The sequence below is a fragment of the Dromiciops gliroides genome, chromosome 4 (genome assembly GCF_019393635.1).
Source record: "Dromiciops gliroides isolate mDroGli1 chromosome 4, mDroGli1.pri, whole genome shotgun sequence".
NCBI lineage: Eukaryota > Metazoa > Chordata > Mammalia > Microbiotheria > Microbiotheriidae > Dromiciops > Dromiciops gliroides.
In genome coordinates, this window is record NC_057864.1 from 339,193,561 (window position 1) to 339,217,183 (window position 23,623).

The 23,623-nt window shown below is 37.0% G+C and overlaps 1 protein-coding gene across 1 annotated transcript in view; it reads left to right on the forward strand.

Moving 5' to 3' along the window:
- ARMC2 (armadillo repeat containing 2) overlaps positions 1-23,623 on the forward strand; it is a 166,838-nt gene that overhangs the window by 26,238 nt on the left and 116,977 nt on the right. Inside the window, 2 exon segments of the mRNA XM_043999711.1 lie at positions 10,530-10,740; positions 23,109-23,185. Of these exon segments, the coding sequence (XP_043855646.1) occupies positions 10,530-10,740; positions 23,109-23,185 (288 nt within the window).

Here is a 23,623-nt window from a genome sequence, read left to right on the forward strand (position 1 = left end):
TTCTTCTGTATTCTATCTGCTTCCATTTTATGGATGAGCTCATACCATTCACACTCATCATTATTATCACTGCGTATTTATTTTCCTCCATTCTATTTTCTTCTGTTTATCCATTTTTTCTTATTCTGTTCCTCCTCAAAAGTCTATTTTGCTTCTAACCATTGCCTCCTTTAATATACCCTCCCTTTTATCCTTTCCCCACCCCCTTTTCTTTTATGCCCCTCCCCTCCTATTTTCTGATTGAGTAAGTTACATTTCTATATACAACTGAGTGTGTATATATAGTCTTCCTTCTTTGAACTAGTAAAGTACAAACATTGCCCCTCTTCACTGGAAACATTTGCCCCTTCACTGGAAAAGCTCTTTCTTGCATGTTTCTTATGTGAGAAAAATTTCCCCATTCTACCTTACCTCCCTTTTCCCAGTACATCACTCTTTTTTCATCCCTTAAATTTTTTGTATATCATTCCAACATAATTGACCCACATCTATGCCCTTAAAGTCCAAAAAAATAATAATCATTTTTATTTATAGTTTTAAGTTCCAAATTTCATCCCTCCTTCCCCTCCCTAAGGTGGCAAGCAATCAAATATGGGTTATGCATGTGCAATTATGTAAAACATTAACATATTAGTCAGTTTGTATAAGAAAACTTGAATAAAAGAAAAAAATGAAAGAAAGTAAAACATAGCATGCTTCAATTTGTGCTTAGTCAATATCAGTTCTTTCTTTGGAGGTGGATAGTCTGTTTCATCATTAGACCTTTGGAATTGTCTTAGATCTTTGCATTGCTGAGAATAGTTGTCATTCAGTTCTTCATCAAATAATATTGCTGTCTCTGTACACAATGTTCTCTTGGTTCTGCTCACTTCACTATACATCCTTAAACTCCTTTTAACTGCCCTAATAATGATAAAGTTCTTAGGAGTAACATGTATCATCTTTCTATATAGGAATGTAAACAGTTTATCATTATTGAGGCCCTTATGATTATTTCATGTTTACCTTCACTTGGCTCTTGTGTTTAAATATCACATTTTCTATTCAGCTCTGGTCTTTTCATCAGAAATGCTTGAAAGTCCTCTATTTCATTAAATGTCCATTCCCCCCAAAGGATTATACTTACTTTTGCTGGGTAGGTTATTCTTGGTTATATTCCTAGCTCCTTTGCCTTCCAGAATATAATTTTCCAAGCCTTCTACTTCTTTAATGTGGTAGCTGCTAAATTTTGTGTGATCTTGATTGTGGCTTCATGGTATTTGAGAGGTCTCTTTCTGACACCTTGAAGTATTTTCTCTTTTACCTAGGAGCTCTGGAATTAAATTATAATATTCCTGGGAATTTTCATTTTGGGATCTCTTTCTAAAGATTGGTGGATTCTTTCAATTTCTATTTTACTCTCTGGATCTAAGATATTAGGGCAGTTTTTATGATATTTTCTTGAAATATAATGTCTGGTCTCTTTCTTTGATCATGGCTTTCAGATAGTCCAATAATTATTAAATTATCTCTAGTTGGTATATTTTCCAGATCACTTGTTTTTCTGATGATATATTTCACATTTTCTTCTATTTTTTCATTCTTTTGACTTTTATTGTTTCTTGATACCTCATAGAGTCATTAGCTTCCATTTGCCCAATTCTAATTTTTATGGTATTATTTTCTTTAGTGAGATTTTGCACCTCTTTTTCCATTTGGTCAATTTTGGTTTTTGTTGTTCAGTTGTCCAGTCTGGTCTGACTCTTCATGACCCTTGTGGACCATAACACCCCAGTCTCTTCTTTCCTCCACTTTCTCAAAGTCTGTCCAAGCTTATGTTTATTGCTTCCATGACACTACCTATTCATCTCATCTTCTACTGTTCCCTTCTTTTGCTTTCAATCTTTCCCAATATCATGGTATTTTAAAAGTTTTTTCTTCAATGAATTTTTGTGCCTCTTTTATCTAGCTGTTAATTCTCTTTTCATAATTTTCTTACATCACTCTCACTTCTTGTCCCAATTTTTCCTCTGCTACTCATCTCTTTCTAGGAATTCTTGGTTTTTATTGCCACTATTCCAGGAATTTTTGTTGGGCTTGGGTCCAGTGAGTTTTTTTTCTTTGAGGCTTTCTTTGTTTACAGCTGTTTTCACATTCTTCTGAGTTTATATCTTGGTCTTCTCTGCCACTGTAGTAAGCTTTTTATGGTTAAATTCTCTTTTGTTTTTGTTATTTGCTCATTTTTTTCCAGCTTATTTTTTGACTTTGAACTTTATGTTAAAGTTGGGCTGTGTTTACCTGGGGGTGGGAAGGCAGTGTTCCAAGCTTCAGACTTTTTCTTGCTGCTGTTTTGAGAAGTAATTCTGGGGGTCTACAAGTTTTAGGTGCTTCCAAGGTGGTGTCATCCTGGAAGAATTATGGGCAATGATGTCCTGATCTCTTTTGTGCTATTTACCCACTTGGGCTGGCCTTGGTGCCCTGCAGCCACAAATACTAGTGCCCTTTTTGCCTTGAAACTGTGACCAAGGCCCCTGCTCTTTTGTGACCACTCCCCCTGCATATGGACAATAGGGTTGCCAGCTCTACGCAGTGCTAATCAGGGGGTCCCCTGTAGTCTTTTTTTGACAAGTTGTCCGGTTCCCTTTTCATTTCAGGGCTGACAGCTCCCAAAACTACTGCTGCTGCTGCCACATGCAGTGTTGGAGGGAGCTTCTGAATCAAAGACACCATGAATCTATTTGCATATTATCCAGTCTATACATCTCCATCTTTCCCACAGGGATATCATGAGAGACCTAATCATATATTTTATTGAAATCTATGGCAATGTCACTGTCTACATACCTATATGCATATTCTGGTTATATGTACATATACATACATCTATGCATTATATCTTAGTTACCAAGATGATAAGCCTCTCATTTCTTCTGAGTCAGCTTTTCTTCTGGTGCAGGGATTATTAGCCTTTTTTTGTGTTATAGATTCCTTTGGCATTCTGTTACACCTAATGATATCTTCCGAGAATCATATTTAAAACCATAAAGTAAAAACATATATGATTACAAAGGAAACCAACTATATTAAGTACATTTATCAAATTATTTTTAAAAATTCTCAGTTCCTAGGTTAAGAAACCCCAATCATCTAGTTCAACCTCTTTTTTGGGGGGGGGGGGTGAGGCAGTTGGAGTTAGGTGACTTGCCCAGGGTCACACAGCTAATAAGTGCCAAATGTCTGAGGCTAGATTTGAACTCAGGTCCTCCTGAATCCAGGGCCAGTGCTCTATCCACTGTTTCACCTAGCTGCCCCTTCAACCTCTTTATTTTGTAGAGGAGGAAACGGACTGAAAGAAGGGAAGAGAGTTGCTCAAGATCACACAGGAAATAAACAATTGGGTTGGTGTTTTGAAGATCCAGGTCCCCTAATTCCAAATCAAGGCCTTCTGGTAGTATACCATGCTTTTGCAGCTGTTGTTTCCGCTTTCCTACTCAGAGCCATCACAAACCTTGTAACCTTCCCTGACACCATGATGCTTTCTCCATCTTCTCTAAGCTCTTTGACCCCCTTAAAGTCTAAGCTACAGAACTTGGGCCCCAGCCCTTTCTTTGTCCCTTGCCCCAAGCCTATAAGTGGAGAGAACAAGGATTTTAAAATTTTTGTGTGTGTCATTGACCCCTTTGGCATACTGGTGAAGCCTATGTATCACTAATCAGAAAAATGTTTTTAAATGTACAAAATAAAATGCATAGGATTGCAAAGGAAACCAATCAATCATATTGAAATAAAGATGCAATTTTTTTCCCCATCAAAGTTTATGGAACCCTGAAATCCAACCATGGACTCTCGAATTAACATTCTTTGTTCTATGGGGCAGCTAAGTGGCACAGTAGATAAAGCACCAGCCCTGGATTCAGGAGGACCTGAGTTCAAATCTGGCCTCAGACACTTGACACTAGCTGTTTGACCCTGGGCAAGTCACTTAACCCTCATTGCCCTGCACCAAAAAAAAGGGGGGGGGAGCTAGGTGGCACAGTGGATAGAGCATCAGCCCTGGAGTCAGGAGGACCTGAGTTCAAATCCGGCCTCAGACACTTAACACTTACTAGCTGTGTGACCCTGGGCAAGTCACTTAACCCCAATTGCCGCACTTTAAAAAAAAGTCCTTGTTCTAAAATATTAGTGATGGAATCTTACCTAGGCTATCTCTGAACTCTTTGAAAGTTTTCCTAAAGACTAGGGTACATACAGACTGTGTCCAACATTCCCTTCCTTATATATGCTAACTTCCAAAATGATGTATTCATTGCCTTTTAAGGTTTCTATCATCTCTCCTTCACCAATAAGGTCTTAGTTACTGGTTTGAATCATGTCCAGAGTAGAAGCACCCCATCATTCTCCCCTCTTCTAAAGAATAAACTCATCTGCAAGGCAAGGCAAGCATGTTAAAATTATTCTGTTTTTTTCAGAGAGGGAGAGACCTCTGGAGGACATGCAAATAGTTGCAGTCCCATATCACAACTACTTTCCTTTCTCCTTGCTGTCTGTATCAGGATTCCGCCTTCCAGTTCTTCTGCCCTGGCACCCTCTTGTAAATACCAATAGGTATATTGCCTGTTTCTCCTTGGTTTGATCTTTTTTCGAAATATGGCCTACCACTTCCAGGACCAGTCCATTATGTGCAGAAAAGTAGACTTGTTAATATAATTAGTGCTTAGAAAAGGATCAATTTAATTAAAGATATTTTAGGTTAATTTAATTTACACAGAAACTTATCAAAAATATCTTTCTGAATCTCTTCCATCCACCCCATATATATCTTTGTGTATGTAGTTGTTTGTGTGTTGTTCTTCTATCAAATGAATGTGAGCTTCTTAAAGGCAAGGACAGTGCTTTTGCCTGTTTTTGGTTTTTTTGTATCCCCATCCTAGGGATCTGGCACTGTAATAAGGGCTTAATAAATACTTGTTGAGTGTGCTGTTTTCTACTTCGATATTGATTTCTTTTGTCATGCTTGTTCATTGATACCATCAATCCCTTGTTATTGGAAACAGCACTGCTCTTCGTGTATAAGAGAGATCTAAAAGAATTACTCAGAAGGACTCAGTGTCTTTATGTGATTCTGTAATTGTGAGAAAACCTCGAGGGGGACAGACTTGTGACGGAGCCATCACAGAAGAGATCCTTGGAGTCATGTTTCTATTTTTTAAGAAGCTCTGAGGATAGAATGAGGGGTAAGAAATAATTAAGCAGAGAGAGGAGATTTTAATATGCAAAGAGGATGTAAATAAGAACAGGATATAAGACAGAAAAGGAGAAAAAAAACTTCCTCAGAAGAGGAAGAAATAAGAATGAGAAGGAATGAGGGATAAAGAAGGAAAAAATGTCTAACCCTCACTTCTATATTAATGAACCAGTGCATTCTTGGAGTAATATAAGAAGAATCATAGTGGGGCAAGCCCAGTTTCTTCTTCTGCTTTGGGGTGTGTGGAAATGTTGATTATCAGCACTAGAATGCCATGGTAAAGTTACCAAGAAGAGAAGGTGTTTATTGGGCTCTTTTAACTGGACCAGTGTTGAAATTGAAGCATCCAAAAAATAGGCAGTGATTATGAGAAATTTCTGGGTCCCAGCTAACTAACAATGCTTTGCCTATCCAAATACAGTGAATTTCATGAAACCCATGCCCATTCAGCATTTATTGGCGATATTCACCTTTGAATAAGAAAGGTAGAATATTGCAATAGAAAAAGGATGCATAGTCAAAAAGCCTCTGTGGTACTTAATACTTGTGTGGCTTTGGGCAGGTTATTTTGACTTCCTTGGGTTTCCTCATCTATGCAATGAGAGATTGGACTAGGTAACTTTAAAGGTTCCTTTCAGCCGCAGAGCCTAAAATTCTATTAGTCTGAGAATGTGGCCCAAGAATCAGACTTGCCCAAATTGAAACCTTCATTCCACTTATTAGATGTATAACCCTAAGCAAGTCACTTAACTTTTTCCTGCCTCAGTTTTCTCATTTGCAAAATGTATGTAATGACTGCCCCACCTACCTCAAAGTGCCGTAGTGGAAATGACCTGTGAACCTTGCCTTGATGTCAACCCTGGGAGCATGGAAGGGGACGGGGGCATGGGCATGGGCTTGGGCTTGATGCTCGGCTTTAATCTCATCCCAACCTTAGAGAGCTTCCTTCTTGAGAGTGGGAAGGGAAAGGAGCTTCTCCAGCCCTTGAAAACAGCCTTAACACACTAACATCCATGCTCACGCTCAGCTCCAGGAGGCTCATTGTACAGACTTCATCCTCTGGGAGATATGTTCCTGCTTCTCATTGGACCTCATTCCCTTTTCCATAATTGGAGGAAATCACCATGCTACCCACTGAAATTAAAATCTACTATTGCCACCCCCCAACCAGAGGGAGGGAGGGAGGGAGGGAGAGAGAGAGAGAAAGAGAGAGAGAGAGAGAGAGAGAGAGAGAGGGAGGGAGAGAATATGGAAAATGAGAGAAAGGATGTAGAAGTACCTTTTGGATTATAAGGTCTTAATGAAAAGAGGCAGCAAAGCATTGTGAATAGAACTAGCAGACCTAGGAGCTCAGAAGACGTGGGTTCAGGTCACATTTCTGACATACTTGCTCCGTGACCCTGAACAAGTTACTTAACCTCTTTGTGTACTAGGGACCTAAGACTAGAAGTTGCAGAGCAGGTGCCCATTTGTATTGCTAGAAGCAGTTTCCTCCCCGGGAGTTCCCTATATCAGTGAAATCATAGTTCTCATTGCATATCAATGCAGAACATTATTAAGTGTGCTCTAGGGACTGATAGAATAATGGAGGACTTCCTTTTATGCTGATGCCTGAGTGTGCTGCTTTTTTAAAAATAGGGCTGACGGCGTTTGGCATTCTCCTTACAGGACTGGTGGGAAGATGATTTGGGCTCCTATTATTTTTGATCTCTTCAGATAGCGTGCTGTATAAAGTGCTTATCTCATGTACTCAGAAATGCTCCAGGTGATGGTTAGTACACTTTGTCCGAGTGTGCCTGAAAAGGCACCTGTGTTCCTAACTGACTTTTTTTTTCCAGGAAGCGATTTGTTCTCCGGTTAGTGACTCTGTTGGAAGGGCCTGTTGTTTTGGGTAGCTCTGGTCCTTCATGTCCTATTTTGAGACACCACGGTTGGCTGTACTCCAGGCTGGTCTATTTGCTGCTATGATTTCACAGCCCTTGAAGCTCCCTCTGCCGCATGCCTTGAAGTTATAGGGAGACATGTCATCAGAACCCTTTGACTTTGCAGGGGCCTCCATGTTCTGCATCCACAGGTGCTGTGCTGGCCATCAGCTGGCAGCCCTGACACTGACCTTCTCTGGACTTGCAGTGTGTCAGCACTCAGTAAATAATAGGAGTGAAAAGGAATTGTGATTTTTGTGAGCAGAAGAAAGAGATTACGTTTGAGTAACTAGAGCACAAAAGCCCCTCCTCTTCCCTCTCCCTTCCCCCCATCTCCTTCCTTCTCTTTTCCCCTTCCCTCCTTCTCTTTCCCCCTCCCCTCCTTCTCTTTCCCTTTCCCTCCTCCTTTGCACGAGACTTAACTTTTTTCTTGTACCACCCTTCAGGCATGGCCATGCGTGGGGTCGGGTGGGGGTGGGGGGCACGGTAAATTTGAAACCCCTGGATTAGGAAAACAGGATTGCAGACAGCACTAATTAAAGTAGGGACAGCTGCTTCATGTCTTTGTTTTCAAATATTTTTGTTGGCTGATAGTTGGCTTTAAGTTGCCAAAAAGAAACATGCATAATAGATTGTTCCTAAACTGCTGTGCTCCTAATTATTATTTTCAAGTTCCACCCGGAACTTAAAAAAAAACTTAATCAGCAGCATTGAGAGAAATCTGTGGACGGCGTGGTCGTTCTGAGATCAGGGGCATTTTGTTCAGTGTGACGCCTTGAGTCCATTGAGAATCACATGGATATCGATGGACAGGTTTCTCCTCCCTGTAACAAGTGAAAACCCCCTTGTGATAGAATGCAAAGAACGGCGTCATTGAACCCTTCTTTTCTCTTGCTTCTTTCTGCTTCCTTCCTCAGAACCACCAAGTCTAATGTGACATCTAAACCCAGTATAGTTTAGGGGTTCTTTGGCTGTTCCAAAGCAAAATTTGCCTCTCCTTAGTTAAGTGGCTTAGAAACAGCAGAGTATGACTGAAGAGGCCAGGAAGTCTGATTGTAGTAGTTGTCAGGGGGCATGCTGGTAAAGGGTTCACAACTGGCTTGGGGCTGGGGAAGAGGAGGAGCTGGACAAACTTTTTTTTTTTTTTTTTAGTGAGGCAATTGGGGTTAAGTGACTTGCTCAGGGTCACACAGCTAGTAAGTGTTAAGTGTCTGAGGTCGGATTTGAACTCAGGTACTCCTGACTCCAGGGCCGGTGCTTTATCCACTGCGCCACCTAGCTGCCCCTGGACAAACTTTTAAATTTAATCTGCATTAATACATATTTTCTGTCACTCTAAATCTAGAAATCAACAAAATAATCTAAGTCTAGTCCTGTTCTGTAGCCTTCGCTGAATGGCCAGGGTGTAAGTGCTCACACTGAAAATTGAGCAGTTTACTCACTGGAGCTGGCTCCAGCATATCCCTGCTTATAAAAAGCCTGCTTCTTTGATTACCTTGAGCAAGTCCCTTAAACTCTAAGTTTCCTGACCTAAAAAATGATGTAATCAATGAGCTAAAATGAAAGAAAGGAATTAAAAGTTGTTTTTTTCTCCAGTCTTAGAATTTGATGTTAATAAAATAGTTTTGGGGGGCAGCTAGGTGGCGCAGAGGATAGAGCACTGGCCCTGGAGTCAGGAGGACCTGAGTTCAAATCCGACCTCAGACACTTAACACTTACTAGCTGTGTGACCCTGGGCAAGTCACTTAACCCCAATTGCCTCACTAAAAATAAATTAAAAAAATAAAATAGTTTTGGGTACAGTTTGACATCAGATGTTTCTTTAAAAAAAGAAAGAAACTTGGGACTTTCTGAAGGGGGAAGATGTGGCTAGGTAGCACAGTGACCAAAATACTGGACTTGGAATTAGGAATACCTGCGTTCAAATTCTGCCCTAGTCACTTGCTAGATATTCAACCCAGGGCAAATCATTTAACCTCTCTCTGCCTCAGTTTCCTCTTCTATGTAAAATGGGGATTAAGAATAGCACCTATATATGTCAGGGTTGTTGATGACAAAATGAGAATATTTATAAAGTGCTTTGCAAACCTTACAGAACTGTATAAATGCTAATAGCCATTCTTTAGCTAGCTATTAATTTGAAAATGGTTTAATGGAGAATCATCTATTGCCATTTTTCCTTTAGAAGAAAATTTGGGGATATAACATTTCTCTATGAGTAATAAATACCTATTCCCCTATAACACACAGGTATATTTTTGAAGGGGCTTTGCTTTTCCTTTATCACTTGTGGAATGTATTACCACAAACTGGTATGTAGTGTTTGGTAATTAAAATGTGGGACAGGGGCAGCTAGGTGGTGTAGTAGATAAAGCACCAGACCTGGATTCAGGAGGACCTGAGTTCAAATTTGGTCTCAGACACTTGACATTTACTAGCTGTGTGACCCTGGGCAAGTCACTTAACCCTCATTTCCCTGCAAGAAAAAAATAAAGGGGCGGGGGAGGACTTATTTATACTAGGCATTTTGGAGTCAAGACAACCTGCATTTGAATCTGATCACTACCTGCATGGCATCAGTTAAGTAACTTAATTACTGTGGGCCTCAGTTTTTTTTTTTAACTATAAAACCAGGTCATTGGACTAGATAATCTAAGGTTTCCTCGTACCTCCAAATCTCTGATCCTGAGCTTCCTTATTCCACAGAGGAGGAAAATGGTACCCAGAGAGACACAGAATTTGCCCAAGGTCAAGGAGGTAACAAGTGTCAGGATCAGAATCGAAATCCAGGTCTCCTGATTCTCAGTCCAGTGTTCTTTTTATTATAGCACACTTTAAAAATCAGACTTTTTTCTTCTTCTTTGTTGATTTGAACTCTTTTGGCGAACTCTTTACAAATGTTATGGGAAATATTTTCAGAATAAATATTTTAATGCCTATTATATTTTTCTTTACTTTTGTCACCTGTGACTAATTTCAAGAAGATTTATTAGCAACTGTTAGTTAACATTCAAATGCTTGTTACTTAATGAATTAGGTATGTCACAAAGTTTCAGTAGCTGCCTTCAAGTAGGCTATTAACTGAAGAAAGGACAAATAGCTCGTTTCTATTGGGTAGAATGATGATCTCATACTTTAATAGTGAAGGGGTTATTTTTTTGTACATGCTCAGAGAGGCTTTTGACTTTACAATTTCAGATGTTTCATAAGTAACATAACATTTAAAACCTGTACATCTTTAGACCAAAAAATGTTACTGGTTGATATACTAACATATAATATATATAATATATAACATATTATATATACTATACACACTGTATACTAATATATAGGGGGTTTTTAGTAAATTTTGTAACAAAAATATTTTTGGTTATTTGCAGCAAAGAAGAGACTGAAATCTGAAAACACCATTATCACCGGGGATTCTTCATTTAAAATAAATGGAATTTGTCTGACAGAATTAAATTCCATTGGTCATTTTAACACCCATAACCCTCAATTAACACATGATGGAGACCTAAATGAAACCAATGAACAGGCTATTTTGAAAGGGAAAGCACCATCAACAGCAGCCCATCTCAGAAGTGGAGGGTTAGTATTACTTTTCTATTTGTAGTCCTTTAGCATCACCACTTTGCCTTTAGCCATTGTCTTCTTAAATTTAGTTATTCATCCTATCTCAATGAGTTTGTTAATTAGCTAGTTGATTGATTAGTCTTTGCATTTTTCCCCTTCTATGCCAATAAATGCTAAGGTAATGATTCTTGAGAAAGTATGGGATTTCTTGCTCTGTTTAGTCCATGGGTAGATGTGGGGTTGAATTTACATAATTTCATATTTATTCCCAGTAAAACCTTTATTGACACATACCAAAATAACTCATTTAGTAGTATCAGACAAAGTCAAGTTATTTTAGTTATAGTCTTGGTTCCCTTTGGAGTATTGACTAGTCATCTAGTTTGTGGTTTATCCAGGACTACTGCTGGACTTCCTTTTATCTCCTACTACTTCCTTTTTGGCCAATTCTCTCTTTGTTGGTAGTGCCACAAAAGATTGGGCAGGGGCAGGGAGAAGGGACTGCTGCTTTAATTATTGTATTTCGTTTTGAAATAGAACTTTTGTAAAAACAAAATTATTATTGTAGAAAGTTTTAAACTATTGACTAACGAGTTGGGGATTTGAGAATTGGCTTGAGATTTGGAAAATTCTTTGGATTTCAGTTATCTATGTTATCCCATATTAAAATGAATAATTGAGAGCTCCTTGTATTTTATACCATCTTTCTAGGTAGGGCACCCTTCAGAAGCAACACTCCTATCCACATTAAACATCTGAAGGACAGAAGAGAAGTTAAATTTGGGGACTACATACTGAAACAGCTTTTAATTGAAAAAATAAAAAAGGGTCCTTGTGCTCTTCCGTCTCAGCCATTGTAATATTAAGGCAAACAGGTTCTGGACTGTGTGGTGTCGATTAAAGACACTTTGACAGGGTTTTCCAACGGGTCATTGATGAACAACTGCTTTGTTTGAATTTGCCTAACAAAATTAAATTTCATTGGCCATTTTAAGACCAAGCATGTGTTGAGTTTTCTTTAAACTTCTTGATCTGATTTTGGCTGTGTGTACACACACATGGTTTAACTATTTTGACTCGATTGATTGGCTCATCATTTTGAACTGGTTTTGCCTACTGCTCCAACCTTTGCCAGCATGGCCGCACATAGAATTTATAGTAGCATAAGTAGCCTTCTAAATGTTATTTTTCATTTGGAACATTTTTAGATTAAAACTAGTATAGAGCACTGACCCTGGATTCAGGAGCACCTGAGTTCAAATCCGGCCTCAAACACTTAATACTTACTAGCTGTGTGACTGTGGACAAGTCACTTAACCCCAATTGCCTCACCAAAAAAAAAAAAAAGTAGTAGTTATGTTAAGAGAAGGTACTGGGATTTGGGGAGGTTCTTAGGTTTTCTAAAATCAGAATTTCCAAGGGCACCTTAGTTTACAAATTTTTAATGTTAAGCCACAAAGAACAAATAGAAGAGTTTGTTCATGATATACAATAAGATGTTAACAATTGTTATAATTATTTTCTCTTTATTAGAATTTTTGTATTACATATCGATTAGGTATAGGGGTATACATTGGCAAACTTCACTTTCAACATGACATTTTTTGCTTTATCTTTTTATTTTTGGATTAGGAATGTGTAGAAGAGATGGCAAAAACATTCAGTGCAGTGAAAACAAACAATGGAATAGATAACAATTCTTAACATTTATGAATTAGAAGCATGTTAAGAATACTTGTTGATGGTTTATCTTAAATGTTTAAATGAACAGTTTTGAGAAACAAACATTGCTATATGATGTGACATTTCTAGCTTTGAAAATAACATCATTTAACATATTTTTACATCGAGAACATTAATGGGTAATAAAAAGCATTTTGTTGGAGTGTAGAGGCAAGTAGGCATAAGGGAAGGAAGGAAATTCTGAATTAGGAAAGGGGCAGGCAGAAAATAGAGAAAATAAGATATTTAAAAGTACAGGTTTAGGATAAGTAGTAGGCTAGGCTTCTCAACTAGTTAAAAATAATAGTCATGGGGCAGCTAGGTGGCGCAGTGGATAGAGCACTGACCCTGGAGTCAGGAGTACCTGAGTTCAAATCCGGCCTCAGACACTTAACACTTACTAGCTGTGTGACCCTGGGCAAGTCACTTAACCCCAATTGCCTCACCAAAAAAAAAAAAAAAAATAGCCATGTTAAACAATTCCATTTGCAGAAAACAAGCAATGGCTCTAGTAAAAATCTATTTAATTTGAATTCCAGAAATTTCGTTATCTGATGATTTAGATAGCATATTCCCTATGATTTTTAACCAAATTACTAGTGTAAGTAGGATTTGATGTTTAATCTGCTTAAAGAGAGGAAACTTAAACACAGTATCATTTTCATGTAAAAATAACATACTAATTTCAAAGAATCTTTATTCATTAAAGTAGATCTAGAACCCAGCTCTGTTCAATAAACATTAAGGGCCCAGTAAATGCTACAGTTCACGTTAGGCACTGAAGAAAAGAAAGACAGAAATGAAATAGATCCTGCATTCAGTGAACTTATATTCTGCTGGTCGTGGTACAATATGTACATAAATAAGTAAATAAGAATATACAAAATTATATGCAGTAATTTAAAGAGGGATAGAACACTAACCTGCCTGAAAGATCGAGAAGGATTTGGGGTAGGAGGTGGCACCTGACCTGTGCTTTGATGCAATATTAATTAATATTAATTCTAAGAGGCAAAGGTAAAGAAGGAAGGAGTGCATTCCAAACATGGGAGGTTGAGGGGGACCCTGTACAAAGGCGTGGAGGTAAGAGGTACAGTGATGTAAGAATTACTTAGGACAAACAATCATTTTTCTATGTTTTCCTTCTCTGACAACAATCATCTTGAATATGTGCTTCTGCTGAAACTAGGCAGACGCAAAGCAAAACATCTGACATTGACAAGATGAAGCCAGATTAAGCTGGTTTTTCTTTCTTTAGTTCTCTGTTAGTTGAGTGCTAGATTGTGTGCCATATACAGAGTAGGCCAAAAGTCACGAATATTTAATAATTCTTTTATTTTGTATTTTTTATTTACAATACCATAGCATCAAATACAGTGTATACAGGAAATGAATTTACATTACATGTGAAAAATCAAATCTTGTAGATGGCAAAAAAATGAAGAAAAAATAATTTCCAAAAAGTTTTTAATGCATCAGACCCCTTTGTGACTTTTGTCATACATGTGTTTCATTGCTCTCTTGTGTGTTTTTTTATTTGTTTGTTTTGGGGTTTTTTGGAGGGCAGCGAGGGTTAAGTGACTTGCCCAGGGTCACACAGCTAGTAAGTGTCAAGTGTCTGAGGTCAGATTTGAACTCAGGCCCTCCTGAATCCAGGGCTTTATCCACTGCACCACCTAGCTGCCCCCCATTCTTTAGTTTTTAAGAATGGGTATTACTTCAAAAAAACATGTAAAAGGTGTAGCTATTAAAGAAAACCCTTCAGTGACTTAGAGATATTGCAGTGGCTGTTGGTTTGGGATAGTCGAATGTTTTAAGGATCATTCAATATCGTAATGAAATAGAATCAGTCACACTGAAGCTAAGAAAGTGCAGTAAAAAACAAAAAACAAGAACTTCCAAATCATTGCTATAAAACTGCCTAACTAAACTTCAAAAAAACAAGCAAAGCCCTTCAGAAGGACCTGGCAGCTGTAGGGGTTGTTATTGATTCCTCTACAGTGAGATATATGCTTCTGAAAGTTGGAAAAACAGGAGGGAGACAAATTTTTTTAAAAGCTGCCAACTATTGTTTGAAGAAAAAAAATGTTTGTCATTGGAAAGACAATACAAACACTGGGGACCTGAAGATTATCAAAAGGTAAATTTTATTTGTGAAACGTTTTCATTCAAGACTGTACCAAAACCATTGTCAGAAGAAGACCAGATGAGCCTGTAAGATATGGGCAACTTTATCACACTATAATGCAACCACTTGAAAAAAAATATGTGGGGGATTTTTTATTTCCCATGGGCCTAAAAGTCTTGTCTTTGTCGAAGGAATGATGAATGTTGACAAATCTATTGCTATATTGAGAAAGCAGAATTATTTTAGAATTACAGAAATTCCCAAATGGAAATGCAATCCTACAACATGGCCTTACACCATTCCACATGTCATGAAAAGTTAAGAGATAGAGGCAAACATACTTCTATGGCCTGAGAACTCACCTGATTTAAATTTCATTAAGAACCCATGGGCTGTAATCAAGGCTAGATTCATCAAAAGAACACAGTACCCAATGTAATAAGTGGTTTTGTGATGAAGAATTGGTATATTTCAAAAATCTTATGAACTCAATGCCAAATTGGGTAAAACAAGGAAAAGAAAAGGACATATTGCATATTTAAAATTTTTAAGGGTGTAAAAAGTTGTAAAGTTTATTGTATAAATAAATAAATTTACTCATTTTGTTCCAAGGAATTCACATACCACTGAGGTTTGTGTATGAGGAACAGCTGAAGCAGGTCAATATAACTATGACAGAGACTACTTGAAAGGGAAATAAAAAGGAGATGGCCTTTGAACGTTAGGTGGAATCTAGGTTAAGGGTTTTAAATGTGAAGATGAGGATTTTGTATTTTACCCTAGAAGCAATAGGGAGCCACTGAAGATTTTTGAGGAGAGGAGTGACATAGCCAATCTGTGTTTTAGGAATAGCAGTTTTGTAGCTTCTTAGAGGACAATTTGGAGAGGAAAGAGATTGGAAGCAGGGGAAAACAAATTAGGTTATTGAAGTATTTTAGGTGATGAGGATCTGCCTCTCTGAGAATAGACAAAAGCAAACAGGTGTAAGAAATGTAGTGGAAATGGAATCAGTGACCTTCTGTAACTGATAAGTTTTAGGTGGGGAATGGAAAAGGAAAAAGAAAAAAAACTTCCTAGGAACTCAGGTAATGAGAAAAATGGTAGTGCTCTTGACAGAAATAAGGAAATTTGGGGGATGAATGGATTTAGGGGAGAAATGTGAATAGTCTCTGTACATGTTAAATTTGAAATAAAGGACTTGAAAGGACCCCTATTTGGCAGAACTTTATAAATTATTAATGTTAGCATATGTAATTAATTGAAAGCACTAAAACATTGTTTCTTGAAAAATGTTCTGTTTTATATATTTATAAACCTTATTATATTTGTGTGACATAAATACAATAATCTTTATATACACACATATTTATGTGTATATGTGTGTGTATGTGTTTAAAAACCTTATAAACTTTCTCTTTAAATGTTCTTCAAAATGTAATGGTCTGGCAGAGGGCCTGGCCCTTTTTGGAAGGAGTTTCTATATAAATTTGGATTTGGGTTTCAGAAACAAATATTGATTGCCAAATGGAGTGTCATATCTCCATCTCAAGCAAACCTTCCTTTAATGGGAATAAAGCTGCCTTAAAAGATTTTTTTTAAAAAGCAGAGAAAGTTTCTTTTAATTGGAAAGGATAGTCATTGGGATTGGTTTTTGTCATGTGCTCATTTAATACACTGTTGTGTTGTCCCCATGAATTGTCAAAACATGCCAGAAATTCCAGTATTTCAACAAAGTATATTCGAATGAATCTAGGCAGTAACCATTGTAGTAAAAATAAACACAAGTCAAAAAATAAAGAACCATGAAAAATGAGTAATAGACCTGAAGATGATTTCATTGCCTGCTAGGTAATATTAAACATGTTTATATTATTTGTAGCTCTACATGTAGTATGTTTACATATAGCATGTGCCAACAGAGCAAACGTGGTGATTGAAGTATCTCACTAATAAAGCTTGCAGAAAACCTTATTTTATAGTTGCTAATATAAAAGCCCAGGCAATTATGACCTGATTCTGGGTTTGGAAAATATGGTCACATTACCTGGCACATATTTGGTGCTTAATCAATGTTTATTGATTTGAAAAAAAAGAAAAAGAAAATATGATCACCAAAACTATGTGAATATGAAGTTTTTTATTAATGGGTATGTTTCTAGAAAATCTTCTGCAAACATCTTTAAAAGTACAGTGTGGGGGCAGCTAGGTGGCACAGTGGATAAAGCACTGGCCCTGGATTCCAGAGGACCTGAGTTCAAATGTGGCCTCAGACACTTGACACTAGCTGTGCGACCCTGGGTAAGTCACTTAACCCTCATTGCCCTGCAAAAACAAACAAACAAAAAACCAAAACAAAAAAAAAATAAGTACAGTGTGCTAACCGTTATGATGAATTCTGTTTTTATACCTGAAGATAATTTTGTAGAAAATAGTCCTGATACCTCTCTTCACACCTACATCCCAAGCCTGGCAGAACAAAGGCACTACCCTCTCTCTTGGCATTTAAGTACGGTCCACAAAAGAACTTAAAAGAAATAACCTCTTGAATGGTTAGCTTGTAAACCTAAATCTACAAAATGACAGTATTCCAAAATTTTCACTAATTCAGACTGATCTTCCTTTCATTTAGTTTAAATTAGTGAGTTTTAACAATGTATAGTAAGGTTGAAGGGAAAAAATGTAAAGGAGATAGAGAATCTGAAAAAGAATATTAAGGGAGAATGCTTAGTCCAACTCTCTCATTTTTACATTTGAAGATAAGCCTGAAATGTCTTCTCTAGAGTCTATCCAATGGCAAAGCTAGTAGATGTTAAGAAGGTGAGTTTATCATCTAACACAGAATAATTTTAAAATGTGTGTGTACATATATCCACTTTGAGATCTTGAATAATTCTAAGTCCTCTTCAGACTTCTTTATTGTAAGTGAAATTAAGGATATCTTTTTTGTAGCTTATTTTTATTTTTTGATCTTTGTGTAAAATGAACTGTACATTTTAATAAAGAGGCATTATTCCTTAGGAAAATATTTTAAATTGCTTTAATTTAAATGAAATAATTGTAATTTATATCTTGTAACTTAGCTCAACCATTTGCTTTAAAAACAAGATGTTATTATGTTAATCAATGCCACAAATTGAGTTTAGTTCTAATAAATGAAGTGTCTGTTTTCTGGGGCAGTAGAAAGTTTTGGCCAACATTTTCTACATTTTTTCCATCTAATCCTAAATGATCTCTTTTATTCCCTTTACCCTTTCCTTATTTACATTATTTTATAGTAGTCCTTCTGTTAACATAGTAAAATCTTAGTATTCAGACTTAATTCAGAGGCTAAGAGGCAGTATAGAATTGTGGAAAGAATACTGTATTTGGAACCTTGAGACTTCTATTAGAATTCTTCAACGATTACTAGCCATATGACTGACCACGAGCAAGTAACTTGCCTATACAACTTCCTCACTGGATTGTTGCAAGGAAAGTGTTCTGCAAACATTAAAGTACTATATAAATCTTATTTGTTAGTGACGATTATGGGATTTTTAAAAAAAGAAATCCAGTTTTATTATTTTTAATATATATAACTAGATCTAGACTCTTAACAAAATGTTGCTTCTCACAGGACCTTAAGGAAATAACTATAACTAAGTGGATAACATTAATTAGTTAGTAATTTGGTAAATAGACTCATTGTTTGGATGTAAATATTCACTTCTAAAAGAATTTGAAAGTTTGAAAAAAAAACCGTTTGCCCTTTTCAATTACTTGTATTCCCATAGCAATAATTTACATAATTAATTTACTTAATATAAATCTTTTTGGGTATAAAAGTAAAGTTCAGATCAGCTCCTATCCAAGTTATCAAAAATTCCAAACGGTTCCCATTGAATGAAGCTTTCCTTTTTCCTACATTTTCATCCTTTTACTGGATGTTTCTCTTGGCAGGAATGAGTCACTTCATCTCTGTCCTCAGAGGGTAACTTTATTTTCTAATACAATGTTTACAACTTGCTTTGATGGTACTTTTCCAAGATGGTAATAATCTGTTTATGAGTAAAGAAAATTGGAAAAGCCGTTTTAGGGGTTTGAATATTTGTTACATGTACTCTCAAGTCATGTAGTACACTGAATTAGACCATCTGGTTTGTCTGGGTAGAGTTTCTGTGCCTTCCAAACCATAAATTTCTTTCTAAGTTAACATCTTTGTAACTCCAGTGTCTGGTTCAGGGCATTGTAATTACAAAGAAATTCATGTTTGATTTGTCACTTAGCTAATTGGATTGATTTGAACCTAGAGAAGTCTTTGGTATGGCATATGACTATTTCTGTTCTATTCAGAGACTTTATTAATGAGTTGAATGAATAGAAGCCACAATGATCAGATTTTCAGGTGCTCGAATCAGTACCTTGTGGAATTAAAATTGTTCTGGGTAGCTTTTGAACCAGGGCTAGAGAACTTCTAAGGGCTTTTCCAGCTCCAATAATTTGTAACTTTACATTTCAGCAGACTATCGGGGGAAAAAGTTCTTCACTGAGCTATTGAAATAATGGAATAGGCTGCTTTGTGTCAAAATAAGGTGAGGTTTCTGTCATTGGGAACATTCAAGCAGAAGACAGATGATTATCTCTCAGGGGTGTTGTGTAAGGGACTCCTTCATGGAGTGGGTGGCTTGCCCTAGATGGTGGCCAAAGTCTCTTGTGCTATACTACTCTGTAAGATAAATTTGAAAGACACTAAGGAAGGTGTCATTGAAGAGCTTTCTTTTTAATAGGTGGAAGGGAAGGAGATGCTTTTGCACTGCATGCTATAGCAAAGTGTTTTCTGAAGTATTCATATTTTTCCATGATTTTTAAATTTTTTTGTCAAAGTGGGGCAGGATGAATACCTTTGACCTGGTGATAATTAGGGAGGCCTAATCTTTGTATTTCTGTGCACTCCAGTGTCCCATTCCCTCTAATCTAAACCTGGTTGGAGTATTTAGGATGGGTTCTTAGATGCTTTCTTTGAGCTCTGTTTTAAAACTTGCCCTCTTTTCCTGGTTTGCTAAGCGCAGGAGCCTCATTTGCCCCAGGCCATTCCAAGATAGGCCCTGACTGTACTTTTGTTGAATTTTTTTTTTTTTTTAAACTGGACTGATTTCTTTCTGCCTTCTGGAAGAGTGAATCCCACTTCTCACCAAAGATTACTCGACTCCCTATTTCCTGGGATTTTGATTGGTATTTCTCCTAAGGCAGTAGCTTATTGCTACCAGAACTGTGTTTTAATTTGCACGTTAAAATAAAGTGGTTATTCCTGAGCCAAAACATTTTTTTACAAGATCAGCACAATCTTTTATGTCCCTTGCTAGAAAAGAAAAATGAAGTAGGAAATGATGGTATGTGTGTTTTTATAGAAAGCCTGAGGTTTGAAGGGACATCCTTGCAGACAGAAATTGAGGAAGAGGTCTTTGATAGCCAGGGAACTATCTGGAGATGATCCAAAAACTAGAGCAATTCCTAGTAATATAATTAGGGGGAAGGGAACCAGTATTTATTAAATGCGTGCCATGTACCATTCATTGTGCTAATAAGCATTTTTTATAAATATTCTCAGTTTGATCCTTGCAACCCTGTGAGGTATGTGTTATTATTAACTCCAACTTTATAGTTGAAGAAATTGAGGCAAACAGAGGTTAAATGACTTGCCCAGGGTCACACAAGCTAGGAAGCTTCTAAGGCTGGATTTGAAATTGCCTCTTTCTGACTTCAGACTCAATGCTCCAGCCACTGTGTCACCTAGTGGCCTGATAGTGTTCAGACTTGTGTCTTCTTTTACTAGAAGTCGGGATAAGGGGACAAGATACTACATGTGTTGGGGAAGGGGTATATGCTTGTGAGTATACATCTATATGTTATATTTATACATATATATACACTGCCAGCACCTGTGGCTGGATTCGACTGGCAATATGGGAGGGAATACATAAGAATAAATATATCTTATGTCATTTGGGATAATGAATTTCATGGCACAAATAAGTTTTGTTACAAAATAAAACTTCAAAGAAGATTCTCTTGTTTTTGATTTTCCACTTTTTACATTTGCAGCTGTGGGATGCTGATCTCAAAGCCAGAAAGACCTGAGTTCAAGTCCTTCCTCTGTATGACCCTGGACAAGTCACTCACTTCATCTTTCAGTATTGTAATTAACTCTTTTTTTTTTTTTTTTGAGGGCAATGAGGATTAAGTGACTTGCCCAGGGTCACACAGGTAGTGTCAAGTGTCTGAGGCCACATTTTAACTCAGTTCTTCCTGAATCCAGGGCCAGTGCTTTATCCACTGCCGCCTAGCTGCCCTGTAATTTAACTCTTAAGACTCTAAGTTGTAGAGAAGGTACCAACTGTCTTCTGTAGAAGCAGTGACTACATGCAGGATCTCCTTAACTCAATATAATCACAGATCTAGTTACTATCCCAAGCCTGTCACATTTTTACATAATTTTATTAGTCAATAAACCTTGATTAAATACTTTGTGCCTGGCCTTGGGCCAGTGCTGGGGATACAATGAGAGGCAAAGATCAGTTCTTGCCCTCAAGGACGTAGGCTTTGGAAGCTGCCCCCCCCCCCCCAAAAAAAATCAAAACCCATTAGTTTCTGTATAGGGCACCCACTACCTCAGAACACCTATTTACATTCACCCATATGCACAGAGAATAGTTGCTGCACTTTTCTCAAGAGTCCATAGCCATTGCCTTTGAGGGCTGGTCTCTCTCTATGCCTGTGCCCTGCTGGAAACCACAGGAGCATTCTTGTAGGCCTCACAGGCTCGCCCCAGCTAATCTGTTTTTTGTTTTTGTTTTTTTTTTGTTTTTTTAGTGAGGCAATTGGGGTTAAGTGACTTGCCCAGGGTCACACAGCTAGTTAAGTGTTAAGTGTCTGAGGTCGGATTTGAACCCAGGTACTCCCGACTCCAGGGCTGGTGCTCTATCCACTGTGCCACCTAGCTGCCCCCTGGCTAATCTGTTTTTGATCAATGTTGTCTCCATGGAAAAATGGGCAAGTTCTGGGTTCCAAACAATTTACTTAACAAGTATTTTTGGAATACAACCAACATCTTCATGTGTTGATAACCACACAGTCTGGCATGATTTTTTTTACATTTATAAAAATTTCCTTTTAAAAAATATTAACTTCATTAGTTTTGAATTTTCCTTATCAAAACAAGGAGAAAGTAGGGTCCAATGGGAAGAACATAGGCCTGGGAGTCAGGAGACCTGGCTTTGCTGGTGCCTAAATGTGTGATCTTGAACAAGCTACTGAACTTCTTCTTTGAGCTTCATATGTCTCAAATGAAAAAAGTTGGACTAGATCTGTAGCTCTCTTAAACTTTGTGGTCTCAAGACCCCTTTACACACTTAAAAATTATTGAGGATCCCAAAGACCTTTTATTCATGTGCATTATGTTAATATTCATCATATTAAAAATAAAAACATATATTTAAAATGTTTACATTTTATTTAAAACACATTGATTTTAAGTAAATATTTTAATATTTACATTTTAATTAAAATTTATTTTAAATGGTAAATATACAAAATTATAAACTTATTATATTCTATTTTTATAAAAGATGACTATTTTCCTCTAAAATTAGAAAAGTAGCATTTAAAAAATATGCATATTTTCTCATATACACATATATACATACATATATATTTCAAATCTCTAATTTCTGGCTGGATCGAGACAGCTAGATTTTCATATCTACTTTTGCATAATCTATTGTGATATGTTGTTTTGGTTGAAGTATACGAAAAAAATTTGATCTTACACAGATCAGTTAGAAAGAGAATACTCATATTTTAATAAACAATGTTATAGTATTGTTTCTTTTTTTTCTTTTTTTTTTTAAGTGAGGCAATTGGGGTTAAGTGACTTGCCCAGGGTCACACAGCTAGTAAGCATTAAGTGTCTGAGGCCAGATTTGAACTCAGGTACTCCTGACTCCAGGGCCGGTGCTCTATCCACTGCGCCATCTCGCTGCCCCCTATAGTATTATTATGAAGATTATTTTGACCTCTAGGACCCTCTGAAAAGGTTTCAGGGACCACCAGAGGTCCAGACTATACCTTGAGAACCACTGAACTAGATAATACCAAAGATCACTGGAAACTCTTTAAAGAGGAAAAAAAAAAAAAGCCTGTGCTTCTAAGTGAATTAAGAGTTCTTTCACTGCCATAATAGTGACCTCTTGTGGGGAAGACTGTAATCTCTGAGATTTACTAAATTTGGTTTTATATTTAGTAGCTTCCTACTCCTGTTTGTGGTTTTGACCTGTTGCTTTTCATAATTCATAAAATATAATCTAACATTTATTAAGAACTGTGGAAAGATACTGTTTAGTTGTGATACTGTGTATGGGAATGTGTTGTACTTTACAAGTAACTTTTGTATTCTTTCTTCAGATGCTTCACACCAAAGCATCTACTTTTAAAGAAAGACATTTTTTGGTTTCTGTCCCTGAGTCTTTTTTTTTGTGTGTGTGCCTCTTCTTCTTAGTGACCCTACAAAAAGACGTGCCAGGGCTTCATCATGTCCGGTCAGTACTAACAAGAATACATTGGAATCAAACAAAGGTAGGTATCTTGTATTCCAGAAAATGTATCATTTTCTCATTTGTCATTCACCCACCTACCCCTCAGTTGTGGAGTCATTTAAGTTTTCTTAAGATGAAAGAATGATGTTGAAAGAAGTACTTTAGTTTTAAGAGCCCAGTTGTTGTAATCTGTAAAATGAGAGGGTTAGACTCAAATCATTTCAACAGTTCCCTCTAACTGTAAAACTCTGGTATATGCTTAAAATGGAGATAGCTTTTGATTTTTAGGGTTAGTTTGCTGTTTGGAAATTCTGAGAACTTTGCATACTATTTTCTCAGGCTCAAATTTGCTATACTTCCATTATTTACAAAACAATCTTTTTCTTTTCCTGGATAGGAATTTAATTTCTCCAACCGCTACAATCACTAATCTTGATCATTTTGCAGAAGTGATTTTTGAAAATATAAAAATTGGGAA